General features: G+C 39.9%; 1 protein-coding gene across 1 annotated transcript in view; it reads right to left on the bottom strand.

Annotated features, from left to right (window-relative positions):
• Positions 1-1,589: 1,589 nt before the first annotated feature.
• The window catches only part of bckdk (branched chain ketoacid dehydrogenase kinase), a 28,604-nt gene continuing 16,678 nt past the window's right edge, over positions 1,590-13,515 (bottom strand). Inside the window, exons 5-11 of the mRNA XM_050039275.1 lie at positions 13,083-13,202; positions 12,690-12,788; positions 11,337-11,410; positions 9,594-9,722; positions 7,812-7,901; positions 7,381-7,536; positions 1,590-5,755 (exon numbers count right to left, since the gene is read on the bottom strand). Of these exons, the coding sequence (XP_049895232.1) occupies positions 5,611-5,755; positions 7,381-7,536; positions 7,812-7,901; positions 9,594-9,722; positions 11,337-11,410; positions 12,690-12,788; positions 13,083-13,202 (813 nt within the window). The 3' untranslated portion in view covers positions 1,590-5,610. The remainder of the gene's footprint in view (positions 5,756-7,380; positions 7,537-7,811; positions 7,902-9,593; positions 9,723-11,336; positions 11,411-12,689; positions 12,789-13,082; positions 13,203-13,515) is intronic.

Below are 13,515 nucleotides of genomic sequence, written 5' to 3' on the forward strand. Positions count from 1 at the left end.
TTTTTATCATATTTTGGACGATATACTATGCTTTGACATTTTTATCATATTTTGGACAACATACTATACTATGACGTCTTTATCATAAATTTGGACAACATACTATACTATGACGTTTTTATCATATTTTGGACGATATACTATGCTTTGACATTTTTATCATATTTTGGACAACAAACTATACTTTTTGGACGATATACTATGCTTTGACATTTTTATCATATTTTGGACAACATACTATACTATGACGTCTTAATCATAAATTTGGACGACAAACGATACAATGCCGTTTTTATCATATTTTGGACAATATACTATGCTTTGACATTTTCATCATATTTTGGAGAACAAATTATACTATGATGTTTTCATCATATTTTGGACGATATACTATGCTATGACGTTTTTATCATAAATTTGGACGACATACTATACTATGACGTTTTTATCATATTTTGGACATTATACTATACTATGACGTTTTTATCATATTTCAGACGACAAACTATACTATGTATTATATTTTGAACGACATGCTATACTATGACTGTTTTATCATATTTTGGACAACATACTATAGTATGATTTTTTTTTTTTACCATTTTTTGGACAACATACCATACCATGACGTTTTTATCATATTTGAGACGACATACTATACTATGACATTTTTATCATATTTTGGACGATATACTATGCTTTGACATTTTTATCATATTTTGGAGAACAAACTATACTATGATGTTTTTATCATATTGTGGACGACATACTATGCTTTCACATTTTTATCATATTTTGGACAACATACTATACTATGACGTTTTTATCATAAATTTGGACGACATACTATCATATGACCTTTTCATCATATTTCGGACGACATACTATACTATGACGTTTTTATCATATTTTGGACGTCACACTATACTATGACGTTTTAAATCATATTTTGGATGTCATACCATGGTATAACTTTTTTTTAATGATTTTTGTATAACATATACTGTGATTTGTTTGTGTTTTTATTTTTAATGACATTAATTTTTTAGAAATCTTTTTTTATGTTTTAACCTTTGATTTTTTGAAACGTCATTTTGTATGGCTCATTATATCATGACGTTTGTACAAATCTTCCATTACATACTATGCTACCAATTTTTTCAATCAAATTTGTATTGTTGTATATCATTTTTTAATGTTATTTAATGACATACTTTATCACAATTTTTCTACATTTTTTCGCATATCATCCAATGAGTTTTTCAATATTCTTCTAAAGTATACTATACTATGACTTGAGTATATTTTTCACAACACATTATATCATGTGCTTTTTTTTTATGATTTTCTTTTGTATGTATTTATTATATGTAAAAGGTCTTAAAATTAATTAAATCTAACTATAGGACTCCTGCCTATACCCTGCTCAGGTGCACTTACAGATTCTTCAGGTAGCTGCCAGACTCATGTGACAACAGTAACTTCACCATCCTGAGAAGAGCAGCACAAGAGGGCGAGAGCATCCTCATGACAAATACTTTATCCAAACTTTAGAAATTCAACAGATAGATCACAAATGAAAATCACTCTCAAAATTTCAACCAAGTAAAATTTAATGTCTACAGAGTCCTAAACACAACAGAAAACGTGGGAGAAACTAATTCAGTCAAGGAGACAAAACACTCCATGGCAGCACATTGTGTCAATAACATGACTCCAGTATTTGGCTTCGTACTGGAGGTGATGCTGAAATGAGTATTTTGTTGTTGATTCTCGTTTCTATCTGAAAATATTACAAAATCAGAAATCTGGATAACAGAAATGAACTCAAATGTTGTACATTCTCTTCCCCTTCAAGAGCTAAAATGGTGCATTAAATATTTCCCTCCAAAGAGTAAGATTTTCAGTCTGCCTGCACTTTTCTTTTTACACCAGCAGAGGGCATTTCATTCCACAGCCTGGCTGTTAATCCAAAATCCACAAACCATCTTCAACATTTTACTCGCAACATTTTGGAATAGAGGAAAATCTCAGAATGACAGATTACCTATTAATTTGTCTCAAAAGGGACACAAACCTTTTGTTTTCCAACATCTGGCAGCTATGTGCTGTCACTCTCCCCCCTCCCCTTTGCTTTACATGCAAAAACTACATATGTACTACATCTTCAAGACCTTCAAATCCACAATAAACACATTAATTCATATACACGGCCTCCGTAAGAATACAGGTACAGATAATACAAGCTGTTCTCCGTCACTCTGAAACTGTGACTTATACGAGGTTATTTTTGTTTCATAAAATGTCAAAATAAATACGTTCACAAATTAAATCAGATTGTGTTTTGATACACCTTACAACTGAAAGAACTGGGTCACTCCCATTTGCACAATGTCTCACAAGCTAAAATCTTATTTAAACTCAAGGAACACTTGTATGTAAACTCATTTTGCATTTTGTTTGTGAGTGCAAATCAAAGTGAAGCAGTTATTTGATTTGTAAGATCCAAAACATTTCAGAATCTTAAATTATTTAGAGCTTTTTAAAGAAAAAAGGCAGCCACATTTTCCCATTAAGTAGATTATATCATGTTTCTATAGCTTTTGAGACAAAGCTTCAGATGTACAACGATCATATAACCATGAATTAACAGGCTGAGTTACTGCCTAAAATGAAAAGCTGGTTGTTTAAATAAAAAGATCAGCTTTCAATATTTCTGCAAAGTTCACAAATTCCCCATCTTGTTAATTACAGCTCAGGATTCACAATGTCCTTCTTAATAAAAAGATAACAGCTAGTATAAGCTTACATAATAACAAATGCTCCCAACAGATTAACTGAAGTGTAACTTAGAGTTGATCTGTTGCGTGACCGCTGGTGCCTGCTGGGGAATGTTCAACAAAACATGAGGAGTGCTTGAGGTGGTTACCTACTGGGGCAAACTTCTAAACTTAATGACTTGGCTTCAGTTGTTTTTTGTACTGTTTTATTTGACTCACATAACTCTTAGTGGAAACTCAGAAAGGCCAGGGTTTGCTAATAATTTCTGGTACAATGTTTTGAAATCACAACTTTGATATTTCGTCAGGTGGAGAGGAATGACTAAAACCGACTTGGATAGATGTTTAGATGTCCTTCAGGTGACGGAACAGGAAAAATGTCTGATAATCCTAACCCTAACCTTTGTCATCATTCTGCATCTCTGAACTCAGAGGTTTTTGTGGGTCCCTGAACGCAGTGCAGGCGGAGCTCTCCGTGAGTTCATTTTGCACTCAGCAGCAGTTTGTAACTCGCAGGGTAGCTAATTGATAGTTGATCCCCTCAGAGCTGATCAGATTAGATTGATGGGTAAGAGGAGCAGCTACTGCGAGTGAACGCAAACTTTTAGACCCAGCTGAACGAACGGTTAAGTGTCACTTTGAATGTGCCTACTGTTCTGCTGCTCTTTCTCTACCCTGAGTGCGCTCTCTGCTCCGACAGTGCAGTGATATAAATAACCCAATGGTTTATATATTTCAACGGTACTCCTAATGAACTGTCCAGCCCCAAATATAGAAACGCTATTCGTGACAGCAGATGTTTTAATCATGGCGGGCCGCCACAAATAAATCAATGCGTGGGAAACACTGTGTGCTGATGAGGAAATATGCTTCAAACAAAGTGCTTGTGGGGTCGTCTCATAACGTTTGAAACACCCTTTTTTTATGGCGAAATTGACAGTGTCTGTTTCCGAAATTTTTTGTAACTTTCTGAAACAGACAATCGACAATTTCGCCCACTTTACAAAGAGATTGGCCAGATGTTTGAAGATGTGAAAACATGCAGAGTTTGAACATCTCCCACAAGCTCCCATTTTCATTTTTTACAGAACTACAACCATCTGCTTTTTCTGTCTTCAACCGAGTGTAACGCCACATTATCCCAAACTGTACGATGGATTGCATCAAGAATACAAAGACGCAAAAGCGCAAAATGACTGGAGAGTAGGGGCGGGAATCACAAGAGGATCCATGATACGATATTATCACGATACTAGAGTCACGATACAATAGTATTGCGATTTTAAATATGTTGCAAAATGCTGAGTATTAAAATAAAATACCTACTACTTTAAATTATGTAACTGTAAATTATGTCCCCAAAGGAAAACTCAGGTCAACATCTGTTTATCTAATGGGAGTGTTTAAACGATATGTTGTACGTTTGAAGCATATCGAGACCTTTAGCAGTAACAGGCCGTTATGGAGCCGAACATTTCTAAAACAGTGGAAAAAAAGTGGCAAAAATGCATAAAACACAAAATACGGCCAATTGTTGTCTCAAGTTAATGACATCATCAAGTTGTGATCTGAAGAAAATTCACCAAAATTGACTAGCAACCTGAGCCCATCTCAACTTCCATGGTTAACAGTGCAGAAACTGTTTTTGACCCATCCTGAAATGTATTCTTGTACAAAACTTATTTCAAAAAGACAGAAAACTTGACATACAACTGACACATGCTAACTAAAGTTGGATAAAACAGAAAAAAAGAAGACAATATTAGACAATACTTCTCTGGTATATTGTTACTCTGAAAGTCATCAAAAACTGCTATGATCGGTGCAAGTGCTGAGCATTACAACTGGAAATCTACTCATTGTGCAAAAACGTCTGACATCGAGCTAATGAAGTTGACGGACACGGTGTGCATCTGTGCAAACCGATGAAGGCAACAAAAAGAAAACTATAAACAGTCAGCATGCAGTTGAAGGACTAGCGTCACACAGTAAGGCAACTGAACATCTCGGTTGGCTTCCCTGCCTGAAAGCTCCGTAAAAATACTGCTGAACAAAGATGTTCATCGCGGCGACAGATATCTGTTCGTTAATGAGCTTTTGGTGTTTTGGCAGTTTTGATTTCTGAGCTGAACTCAGAGATTCGTTTGTAAAATATCAGTCATGAGTTGAGGTTTACAGCAGGTGTTTGACTTGTTCTCGTGTGCTGCTCCCGCCAACAGAGACCTTAGATTTAGACACAAATAACACACAGGGGGATTCGGTTATTCTGATCTTCGTGGAACATGTGAGCAGCTCGGCGCACTTTGAGGAGATTTTGACAGGGTTGCTGGAGTGTCTCAGAAGTTTCATTTGAAACATTTAATCTTTAAAACTTATCGTTACTATTTTGAGGTTATTAGATGAGTTAATTCAAAGTGAACTTCTTTAAAACTGAAGCTCTTTTTTCCTTTCCTTCCACATTAACACCAATGTTCACTTCTCATGCACAGTTTGTCCCGATAACCTAAACATTCAAAGGTTCATACGCCCCTTAAAAACTTCAAGACGACATGCCACAGGGTACAAAACACAGAGGAAAAACAACTGAAATCATCAACTTGAGAGCTAACATAGCTTATAATCAGTCTAAGGCAAAAAAAAAAAAAGAAAAAAAAAGAACAAGTAGTGGGTCGGTGAATTTAGGAGCTTTCTGACAACATACTGTGTGAAGGCTATCACTTTGTGGACTTAGTCCTGTAGTCCATGCCAGCCTTCCTGGTGGGGAACCCTCTGTTCTCCTGCATGGCCTGATTCCTAGGTCGGGATCTACGAGGACGACCGGCGTGGAGCTTTACACTCGGAAGCTCTCTCCTTTGCCGTCGATGTGGCGCAGACGCAGGTAGACGTCGGTGCCGATGCCCTGCATAGACTGTAGGGACAGAGAGCCGCCCAGGTACTCAGCGTAGGCCCTGGACGTGGGCAGGCCAAATCCAAACCTGCAGGACACAGAGATGAAGTTAACATGACAGTGAGGCACAGAGACTGAAGATGGTCTGTTGTAGGTAAAACATTAACATGAAGCGAAGATGAAGTGTAAAACGAGTTCTGTGCAGAACTGTGAAATGCCACCTGCAGGTAAATACGGTTCTCAGGAAGTCTCCGCCAAAATAAAGTGGCATCAATGTCATAATTTATTGAATCCAAACTTTACTCTCACCCCTTTCCTCTTAACTATGTCGACAGTGTTGCATGATGGGACAAAATACTGTTGGAACCAGATGTTGAAAAGCTATAAAGCATCTGCCTCTCCAAGATCTATAGATAACTGTTTCTCCTCCCGTGTGTAACTCCATCAGTAAATGATCAGTGGAAGTACGGTCTATCTCCTGTGATCATGGCAACCAATCCATGTCAGCCACATGTGTGTTTCTGTTATTGTTGTTACTGAGCTGTTAAACTGCACATGCTATTCTTCTTCTGGTGCATTATCACCCCCCTGGGCTGGAGAAGGGCTGATGTGCACACAGCCTGAGAAAACTGAGACAAATGTAATAAATGACGTGTCTGACAGAGACGTATATGTGTAGTTAAGCTTCCACAAAAGTGAATTAAATCACATCAGATTCCATCCAGACCCTAGAAAGTGTAAAGTGTGCCTGAGGCGTGACTGTCAGGTGGTTATATTTACAAGCCGACACTATGTCTCACACAGATGGGTGACAAGAAGAACAAACATTAAGTGTGTTAGTGAGGCATTATTCCACCACCAGCCTCCACAACAGCTTCTCAGCTGCTGCTTGGCTCAGACTCTCAGCCGTCGGAGGAGTCTGCATTTGTTTTGTTTCTTCACTCACATATTCAGGTTTCTGTAGAAGTTTGTCTGTTTATGTCTTGTACCAGATGGTGATGGCAGCGCAACGTGTCAACTGACAGAAAATAAAAAAGGGGGATGAAGATATTTATATTCTTTTTCTGCCTTTTTGTGTGTGTGCCAGATTTGTAGAAATCACTGTGTCAATGCTAAATGTGTCTTACTTGCTTTCAGATTTATCCATGTTAGTGTGGCTGAAATCTGATGTTATGACAAAACCACCACGTTTCAATGATCACACGAGGCAGGTTAACAGGTAACTTTGGCATTTTTCAACATGGACCCTGTTTTCCCAACATGTTGTGTCTAAGTGACTGATGCGAACGACAGTTTTTAAACTGGTCCGGTATTGAGCGACAGGGCTGCAGCTGGCAGCAGCAAGACAGGCTGCACTGTAATCACTTGCTCCATGTACGTCCACTAAAAGTGTTTGTTTTAGCCACTAACAGGCTCAGACTGTTATCATAAATGTCAAGTCAATTTCATTTATATAGCACATTTCATACAACAAGCGCAAACTCAATGTGCTTAAGATACATCAGCAGTGTTTCCCCTACTATATTAAGGGGGCGCCACTTAGACCATAGCACAACACAGCAGCATGTCAAGTGGGTCTTGCTTATTACTGAATTTCAAAAACTGTTGTCGCCATGAGTCACTTGGACACAGAAACATGAGAAAGGTTACCCTGCCATTTCCTCTACATCTGTAAATCCTGAACCAGGATCTTCTGTATTCTCTAACTCTTACCCATGCATAGGGTTGGACTGGTTTCCACTGTTGGTAATGTTGTTGAAGAGGTTGCTCATGCGAGGGTCCTGTGCGCTCTCCTCAGCCGTGCTGAAGTGGTAGTCCATCACCTTGTCTATAATATTGTGAGGTATGCCGCCACCACGGTCTGAAATCCTTAAAGGAAAAAGAAAAGTTAGCTTCTATAGCTTGAAGCGACACAGTAGCTGACTAGAGTGATATCCCTTTGTTTCTGACACGGATTCATGAAGCTGGATTACAAACTTTAGGCAGTGGTCAAAGGATTTGATTTAAGGTTTAGTGTTAGATTTTATTGTATGATAGCAGCACTCAAAGGATCCCTACACACACACATCCCTAAGGATCTCCATTAAATATTGCTGCAGTCTTTTTAAATTAGTAGCAACTTAACAAACATTTTAGCCACTCACCTGATGACAAAATCAATGTCATTATTGGCAATAGTGATGACCACGTCGGGCACATTGTATGGGGTGTCCAGATGGCTCTCCATGGTGGCCCTGAGGAGACAAACAGATGGAGGTCATGGGGAGGAAACAGGGAGTGTGGAAATTGTGCTCTCATCCTGAAAACTTACAAAATGTTTGCAAAATTCTTTTTGATGTGTGGTCACCTCAAGAGCTGATCTCCAGAGCTATGATATATCTATGAAATATCTTTTTGGCCATTGTCTTTATAATGACATGGTTGTGGGTCGTGTAGCTCGGGATATTTCTCGACTTCAACAAGTCTGTCCTCATCCATTCTTCAGGCCCGTTTCCACTGAAGAAGTTCCTGGTACTATCTGGGGGGCAGGAACTACTACAGGAACATCCTCTCGCTCGGCCCTCTCAACCGCCGTGTCTTCACTGAGAGAGCAGAGTAGGAGGAAGGTTCCTGTAAAGTTACCGGGCTCTGTATGTTACGTAATCGTTGCGCGACCATTTTGACCAGGGCGACGAAGGGGCGTAGGGATGCCGTTAGCCGTTAGCGGTGTCTGTAATAACTCCGGTCACGGTCCGTGAAAATTTTTTTTTTTCCAGCGGATGTCTTAGTTACAACATTATTGAGCTAACTGGAGTAGTTTCATGTTGTATCCGACAACGGGAGGCTTTTAACAGATGACGTCCTGATGTTAGCTTTGCTGCTGCTGTTAGCTGTCCCTGTCAGCTGATGTTTTCTAGACATCGTGATTTCCCAAAACTGAGTAAATACCACACATAGCAACACAAAACTGCTTTGCTAGCTCAATCATGTTGTAACTAAGATATCCGCTGGAAAAAATATTTTTTTTCACAAGTTTATTGAGTTATTACAGACACCGCTTACAGCTAACGGTTAGCCCAGCTAATCTACGATAACCATGTTATTAATTACAAAACGTCACATCCCGCCTTGAGTATATCCAATCATCACCAAGTAATCCCCAAGCCCCAGCCAGAAGTTTCTCGGGGCCGTTCTGAGTACCTACTCCGAGGCAAGGACTTGTTTAGCCCCTGTAAAAGTTCCGTAACTCTGTCCTTCGGGGGCGGTTCCTGCGGTGAAGACACGCACCAACGGCCCCGGCTCCATAAAATTACCCCAAAGTTCCTGCGGTGGAAACAGGCCTTTTCTCACACACGAGACACAGCAACAGCAACACAGTTCTCTTTGTACATCAATGGTAAGGAGAGGAGTCGAGCTGCCATAGGCAGCTGCTACAGGAGCTGGTATGTACAAGCAGAGAGTGAGTGGGGGTAGGACAGTGGCGTGGCAGGGCGGCACATCTCGCCGCCACCGGTGTGGGGTTCTACACTGAAAATAATAGGGCTGTATTTTTTGAAGCCCGCCTTAAGGTTTTAAGATACACAGGTAAAGACAGTGGTGCGCCCTATCGGACATTTCTTGTGTGTTGTGTGTTTGCTCAGCACCGTTTGATTTTACATACGTAACGACAAGATTTTCTACATCCAGGTTATTGTGACTAAACATTTTGATTTGGTCTATATAGGAGATTACTAATCACAATTAGATTTTTTTCCCCCATACCCTTCAGCATTACAATCAATCATGAGCCCTGTATTGTGGATCATACAGAGAACTGACTGTATCTTTCAATGTGACATTGTGATTTCCATCTCTAGACCTCAAGGTCTTTAAACGTCAGCAGCAGACAGTCAGGGTGGAGACGGATAAGCATCTACATGTATGGTATGAATGAGTGATCAGGTTACCTCATGGCGTTCTTGAGGAGCTCAGGCAGGATGTAATCCAGAGGCAGAGGGATGAAGGGGAAGCGAGCTGCTACGTGTCCGTTGATCCTCACTCTGGGTGCATTACCGTACTGGTGCTCACACAGACGCCTGGTGGACATGAGGAAATGTTAATGTTTACCATGGTTGCCATCCCAGTTTGATGTGTCAGCATGCTAACATTGAATAATTAGCAGTACAAACAAAGTACAGCTGAGGATGATGGGAGTGTCATTAGTATTGAAGACATTTGGTAAAAACACCAAATTAAAATTCTGACCTGATGATAGTATTTGACAACTAGAATTACCAGCTCGCGGTTTCAATTTAAATTTTATTTATGAAGTCCAATATCACAAATCACAATTTTTCTCAGAGGGTTTTGCAGCATATGACATCTGTGTCCTTGAACCTGCCGCGGTTGTATTCCTCTGGCACCAGTCAAATTGCACTGACACTGACAACTGACTGTTTTTGAGTTATGACGTTCAATAATGGCCAGAGACGTTTTTGCAGAACAATATGATGTCACAGTGATATTGGCCTTTGGCGTTTTAGATATAAAAAGTCATAATTTCATGATTTTATTCTATTGTGTGTGAAAGTTTGTCATATTAGTGTATGAACTAATGAGTTATGGCCAAATACATGTTTTTGTAAGCATTACCATGACCTTCTAATCAGTTCATGGTTGAGTACTAGTGGATGTTTGTGCCAAATTTGAGAAAACTTCCTGAAGGCCTTCTTGAGATATTGTGTTCACAAGAATCAGATGAGCGCTAAGTCACAGTGACCTTGACCTTTGACTATTAAAATCTAATCAGCTCATCGTTGAGTCCTAGTGGATGTCTGTGCCAAATTTGAGTCAACTTCCTGAAGGCTTTTTTGAAATATTGTGCTCACGGGATTCAGACATTGACCTTTGATTTCCAAAATCAAGTCAGTTCATTGTAGAGGTCAAGTGAACATTTGTGCCAAATTTGAAGAAAATCTCTCAAGGTTCTCTTGACTCACTGGGTTCAACGAGAATTAGATGGACACATGGTCACAGTGACCTTGACTTTTGACCTTTGACCACCAAATTCTCAAGGTGTTTTTGAGATATCGCCTTCAGAGGAATGAGACAGATGGGAGGTCACAGTGACCTTTACCTTGGATCACCACAATCTAATTAGTTCATTCTTGAGTCCAAGTGATATTGCGTTCATGGCAACGGGACGTACGGACGGGCAGATGGACAAGCCGAAAACATAATGCCTCCAGCCTCGGCTATCACCAGCACAGAGGCATATAAAGTTATTACAATTCATTCTGATGACGACCTGAATGTGTGACTCAACTTCATGGCAATCCATCTAATATTTAATCAGATATCAAATGTATTGTAACGTGATTAAACTTTACATGTGCTGATTTGATTGGCCCAAACTGTAACAACAGATAAATCAATTATTTCCAAGCTGTTCACTGATTATTACTCTACAAACTGTATGAATGTTCTTTGTGAACTTTCTTTTGAACCTGGTCAAAATCAGACTCCCAAAAGGTCATTTGATAAGATTACAGAAGGTAAACAAGAGTGATAGCTCATATCTCATTCACAGCTGCGGGCACTGAAACTCGTATGTTCCTGACAGTTTATCAGCTGAACTCTGACTTCCGTCAGTCAACACAGCGCTCATACAGAAGCAGAAAGTCATCTAAAGGTGATAAATAAACACTCACCTGGCAAAGTCCACCCACTTCTCGATGATCTTTTTGGGTGAGAGGCGTCTACATATGATCCCGACAAAGTCAGGCTGAAACAAGAACAGAAAATAACTTTTAATTATTATTGTTTAAATAACTCATTAATTAACTCAGCTGTTTTTACACATTAATACCTTTATACTGCCAAAACAAACACAACAACTTACCTGCTGCTTCCTTACAAATTACTGTATTACCCAAAAAACGCACCTTTTCCCCTTGTTTGAGTAACGTTTGCTAAAATTACAATGGCCAGCTGGTTTAGAAAATTACTGAACTAAACAAATTTGTGTCCTGTTTTCTTTTAATATTCATTTTAAATCAGCGATTTATGTTACAAAACACACATCAGGACAAAAGCAGTTTTGTCTCCTCTGCTGTCCATGGAATTTTTCAGAATTTAAAGGTCCAATGTAAGATTTATACTGGTATATATATATCGTGTATCACCATTCAGCCTGAAAATACCGGGATATGAACTTTGTCCATATTGCTCAGCCCTAATACATGTCATGCCTCTTGATTCTGCGATGCTGGCATGCTGCCTATAATCACACACTGGAGCGTCATGACACCGCTGTCGTTTGGCTCTGTGTAAAAATGCAAAAGCAACATGAAGAAAGGACTGCGTAGCGACTCTATAGCGCCAATCTTTGTGTAAAAAGGGCTGAAGTGTCGACACAAGTGCAACAAAAAATATGTCAGGGGAGCCTTGAGAGAAAACATAATAAAAATCTTTGAGGTTTGCTACAGCAGAACAGCAAGGTCATTCATTCGATACCTCAACACAGGACGCAGAGAATTAATTATTTTTTGTGTGTTTGATGTCATTGACTTTATCTATCCCCTGCTGTGTTGTGGGGGGTTCAGGAAGTAAGCAGTGCCTTGTCAGCACTTAAGCAGGGATTAAAATACCAAGCACAAATTCATAGTCTCGCCTGAAAATCAACATATCCTAAAAATAATGTGGAAAATTACAAGCACAGATCAGTGTTAAGTGTGCCTTAAGTGCTTTGTGACACCCAGAAAGGTCTTATAAATGGACGTTCCCAAAATATATGCCAGTGACTGGCTTCCCGAAATACACCGTCTCCAACATTGTGTCCTGTTGGTAAAGATTTTTGTCTTCAGTAGGAACTACTGGACTTTGGGCTGAGAGCCACAGACAAGGGGTGAAGGTCAGAAGCTATCAGAGAGAGATGTGACTGGGAAATGTGCCAACTTTGAATAACTGGACAACAAACAATCGTAACTCTAGGTGAGGCACATATTCTACTGCAGACAGACAAGTTCAAACATCAATTGAATCACAAAGACACTCAGACGTACATTGTCTTCGTGGAGGGCGAGATGGTGCGTGGCCAACATTCGGATCCCCAGACGAGAGCACAGTGTTGTATCAAGGAAGCTGCGGAGGAGTGCCTCATCCTGCAACAGGAATAAAGACTGATTTACTATGAAACAAACATCCGTAATATGAACCTCATCCATTTTAAAACCAGATTAGTCTGTTTTATTAGAGATTCAACAACCTTTTAAAACATTTAAGACCTTTAACAGGATCCTTCCAACAGCTGAAGGACATTCAATTCCCCTGATGAAAGTCCTCAATAAAATACTCTCCCCAGGCTATCATTACAAAATCACCAGTGGGGAATCATTTCCAATGTGGGCTTCATCCTGCAGTGTGTGTTCTGAGCGTTTTGGAGGTGCCTTTCTTACCTGGACGTGTCTGCGACATTCCCTGAAGCCCTGAGCCAGCATGGTGACCACATCTTTGTGGTCGTCCAGCAACTGCTGCACCAGCTTACAGAAACGAGCCTCCACGTCCTGATCGTTGATCTGTTAATTTAAAAAAGGCACACTTCAAATTAAGGAATTCCAGATGCTGCTGGCACAGGGCCTTGACACATCTGCACACACTCCCCACACCATGGTGACACAACTCAACTCAACTCAAACTTTATTTATAAAGCACATTTAAAACAACCAAGGTTGACCAAAGTGCTGAGTTGGGGCGGCAGTAGCTCAGTCCATAGGGACTTGGGTTGGGAACCGGAGGGTCGCCTGTTCAAGTCCCCGTCCGGACCAAAAATGTGGAGCGTGGACTGGTAGCTGGAGAGGTGCCCCTGAGCAAGGCACCGAACCCCCCAAT

The sequence above is a fragment of the Epinephelus moara genome, chromosome 3 (genome assembly GCF_006386435.1).
Source record: "Epinephelus moara isolate mb chromosome 3, YSFRI_EMoa_1.0, whole genome shotgun sequence".
In the NCBI taxonomy this organism is placed as follows: domain Eukaryota; kingdom Metazoa; phylum Chordata; class Actinopteri; order Perciformes; family Serranidae; genus Epinephelus; species Epinephelus moara.